This window comes from Populus trichocarpa, chromosome 19, assembly GCF_000002775.5.
Source record: "Populus trichocarpa isolate Nisqually-1 chromosome 19, P.trichocarpa_v4.1, whole genome shotgun sequence".
NCBI classification, from domain to species: domain Eukaryota; kingdom Viridiplantae; phylum Streptophyta; class Magnoliopsida; order Malpighiales; family Salicaceae; genus Populus; species Populus trichocarpa.
In genome coordinates, this window is record NC_037303.2 from 5,560,708 (window position 1) to 5,564,501 (window position 3,794).

At 35.9% G+C, this 3,794-nt stretch overlaps 1 protein-coding gene across 1 annotated transcript; it reads right to left on the reverse strand.

Moving 5' to 3' along the window:
• Positions 1–720: 720 nt before the first annotated feature.
• LOC7459187 (cation/calcium exchanger 2) lies at positions 721–3,180 on the reverse strand. Its single transcript, XM_024591258.2, is given in 2 exon segments — positions 721–2,361; positions 2,363–3,180. Coding segments are annotated over 2 exon segments (1,716 nt in total). The 5' UTR covers positions 2,662–3,180; the 3' UTR covers positions 721–944.
• Positions 3,181–3,794: the final 614 nt, after the last annotated feature.

The following is a 3,794-nucleotide window of genomic DNA, read 5'->3' on the forward strand; positions in this document are numbered from 1 at the left end:
CCATTAAACTGCTTAAAACGTAAATATTGAGAATCACTCAATTCCTCATTGCGTTGGAATGAGCAAAATTGAAGTGCTGCAGAGCATAAACCTGATCAAGATTTTTGGTAAATGAGTCTCTCTGTAATATAACATGGAAATCGCTGCATGTTGGAGAAAAGAACCATGATAGCTAAAGATGCGCAAAAAGCAAAACCTGACAATCAATCAGATGAAATTTCTTTTCTGTATTGTTCTGCTAAGAAAAACACAAGATCCTTTTCATATTTGAAGCTATGCTAACCCATAATATTTACATCTATCAATCTGTTTTCTTGACAGAACCATGCTAAACTAGTGATTGACAAGGCAGCATATCACCATCCCAAATCCCAAGTTCCATCATTTGCATCCGCATGCATGCAATTCACACACTTAAATCTCCTACTTAACGAGAAAAATAATCATACATGCATATAAATCAAACAAATATCTTCCAGAATCATGTTGAAACAATACTAAAATCAAGGATCAAATCATGATATCCAACAGTGGGAGAATCAAATGAAATCCCAAATTATTTTCTAACAGCTTTATATATGAAAATACTCCAGGCCCCATTAATTGCTCTGCGAAATGTTCTGTGATTAATATTCTCGGGTCTTGAAATACCAGGGTATCGCACATTAGTATAAATTCATTATTTCATCAAAATTACAATAAAAATGAATTATGCAAAAATGGTTTTCAAACAAGTTGCTGAATTCATTCTGATAGCTTTCAAATTTGTGTCATCAAGATTACATATTACGGTTTATGGGCCATTCTAATTTTCATGGAAGCTTAAAAGAAATAAATAAACTTTCACTCAGAAGTAGCTAGTTAGTTCATCACCTGAAGTGCTACTCTACAGCTATCAATCACTGTACAGGAAGGAAGCTAGTTACAGCTAACCATGTGTATTATCACATCGGAGAGCTAAAAGTTTGAATTACCCTCGAAGAAGCAGACATCAAGTATATAGCTAAGAGTCCTCCTCCCAGCACCCAATCAAGCCTCATATTTCTCCCGGGTAAAACAACAAGTGCCCAAAGCAGGCCACCTACTAAAAAGCCTACTGTCTCCAATAGATATGGATCTTTTGGGATCACAACACGTGATGGGTACGCATAACAGGCTGAGCCAAACAGAGACAATCCCAGACCGAAAAGGATGTTGAAAATGGGACCTGCATAACAGCCTGATATAGCAACTTGTGCACCTTCTGGGCCACGATTCACAGCCAAAATCAAATTTGTTATCAAATCACCAATTGAGTTCCCCCAGGAAAGAACTGTTAGTCCTAGTATAGAAGGACTAATTCCAAATATATACCCAAGTGAAACTAACAAGCCTACCAGTTCCTGAGCTAGAATATAACTCCATGTCACACTCATTAAGAACCCCGCTGCTAGCCAAGGAAGCAAGCACTTCTTCGGTGGACCTGAATTCTCAATTTTTACAGATGCAAGAACCCCAAATGTCATTCCGAACATCAACCCAATTCCATTTACTATTAGGATTGTGTTGAAGGTGGCACACTCATCTTGGGCGTTCCAAAGAGTTGATAAGAGAACTGGTGCTAATGTCACTGAAGCAACTGCGGTTGGCTTGGACCATCTCTTTTCACAAACAACAGGAATTGTCAATCTCCTAGGTAAGGAAAGAGGCATCTCAAGGATTCGGAGAAGTGTACTACATGGAGCTGATAATCTTACGCAAAAGCAACATTTGTTCATTTCTACTTCAGGACCACATTCAAAACCACTTTCCTTCACATAATTGTGCTCCCCTTTTTCCATGCTGCTTAAAATTGGTATGCTTAAATCACTTCCATTACTTGAATTATGATCCCTTTCGCTTTCATTTATACTACCATTCCCATGGACTTGTGAAATGTAAACAACCATCACATAAACAATATACATCAACAAAAAGCCCATAGCACCCCACATGTTGATCTTGCCATAAATCAAAATGAAAATTAAGGATGCAAGAACTAAAAGGAAGAAGCAAATATCCCTAACAAAGGCATCCCTGTTGACTCTAAATTCCTCTTGCTTCGCCAAAATGCTTAAGATTCCAACCACCACACAAGTAACAAAGGAAGCACCACCTAATACTGTATTAAAGCCAAAGTCTGATGTCCCATCACCCATAAAAGACACCACACTAGCAAAAACATTAGGGGCACTATTTCCAAGTGAAAGGAGGGTAACCCCGACAATTGTAGGAGACAAATTCAACAGCTTAGACAAGTCTTCAAGTGAAGAACAAAAGTATTCAGAAGCTGTGTTCCCAAACAGATAGAACAATACCAGGAGCCAAAGAAAAAGAAGACTAGCCCAAAAGAGGAAATATTTCGAAATTGCAATAGAAAAGGTAAAGATAGTCAATATAGCCTTGAGAGACACATGGATTATGTAATTTAAAGTAAAAGCACTTGGTTTTGTAGTCATCTAGATTAACCAATCCCTGGCAGTCTTGTTGACCATTATCCTTGAAAGGTTCAGCACTTCTCAGTACTAGAAATTCAGCAGAATTGAATTGCACAATCAAGAAAGTACATGCCACCAATAGAAAAGAGATGTTTAAGAATAAGACCCTTCTCTTGTGCTCAGATAGGGAGACCATGGTACTCATCAGAGAAAACTCAAATTTTTTTTTTCTTCAACACAAAAATTTATAACTAAGGAATAGGGTCTATGCTCCTTAGACTTCTAGTTTCATCTACGCCAGCATTTTAGCCAAATTTGAATGCAACAACTTTAAAAAAAGAGGTAAAGAATTTATAAGTAACCCATCAGGAAAACTTAATCAAAACCCCTTATCTAGACAACTAGATTGTACTAAATCAAGGATAAAGAACTGGGTACAGTATATAGATTGATACAAGAAACTCCTTTGGTGGCTAAGATTTGGTTAAGAAATGAAGACCATGGGACCAAACAACATAAACAACACTAACCTCTTTGATGAAGTGTGTTTGAGCAAATTCAAAAAGGAGGAAGGAATCTCCTGGTTTCTGGTTCCAAAGGCAAAGCAAAGAATCTGGACTGGACCACAGCAAGTAAAAGTCACGGATTTTATACAACGTGAGAAAATCTAACTGTTCAATCATAGTGACACGGTTAATGAAGGACTGGTACACTTGTCTCACGATTGCAACTTGACATCTACTGAAAAAAAAGAAGGAAACTTCAGTGTTGAAAAAAAAAACAAAAGGGAACCACAGCACGTGATCCTTACTTGTAGCCTTATCAAACACCATACATAGCAGCACTAAGGATTGTGATAGTTTTTTTTTTTAAATTCATAATTTAATTTTTGATTTTGCATTTATAAAACTAAATTGATAGCTAATTTAAGTAAATTCATTAAAAAAAATACAAGATTAAAAAATAAAGAACTAGAGTGAAATAAACAGAGAAAATAGTAGCAATTTCAAAATTTACATAAAAAATCGACTTTGATCCTACCTTTCAAATGGTAATTTTTTTGTACTTTTAGATTTTAAAATTTTAATTTTGGTAAAAAGATCATTTTTCTTATTTCCCGGTCCCTTTGTTTTAAGAGAGAAAAAAGAGTTGTCGAATTTTAGTAGTAGAGAGAGAAAAAATCATTTGTTGGTCCTAATTTTGATATCCATGAATTTCATTTGATGACAAAAGTTTCACCGAAATATTCTTTAGCCTTCCCATCACCTGAGAAGGTAGATTTGAGATCGAGATTTTTTTTTTGAATTTAGATTGATTTGAGGTATTGGGACCGAATAA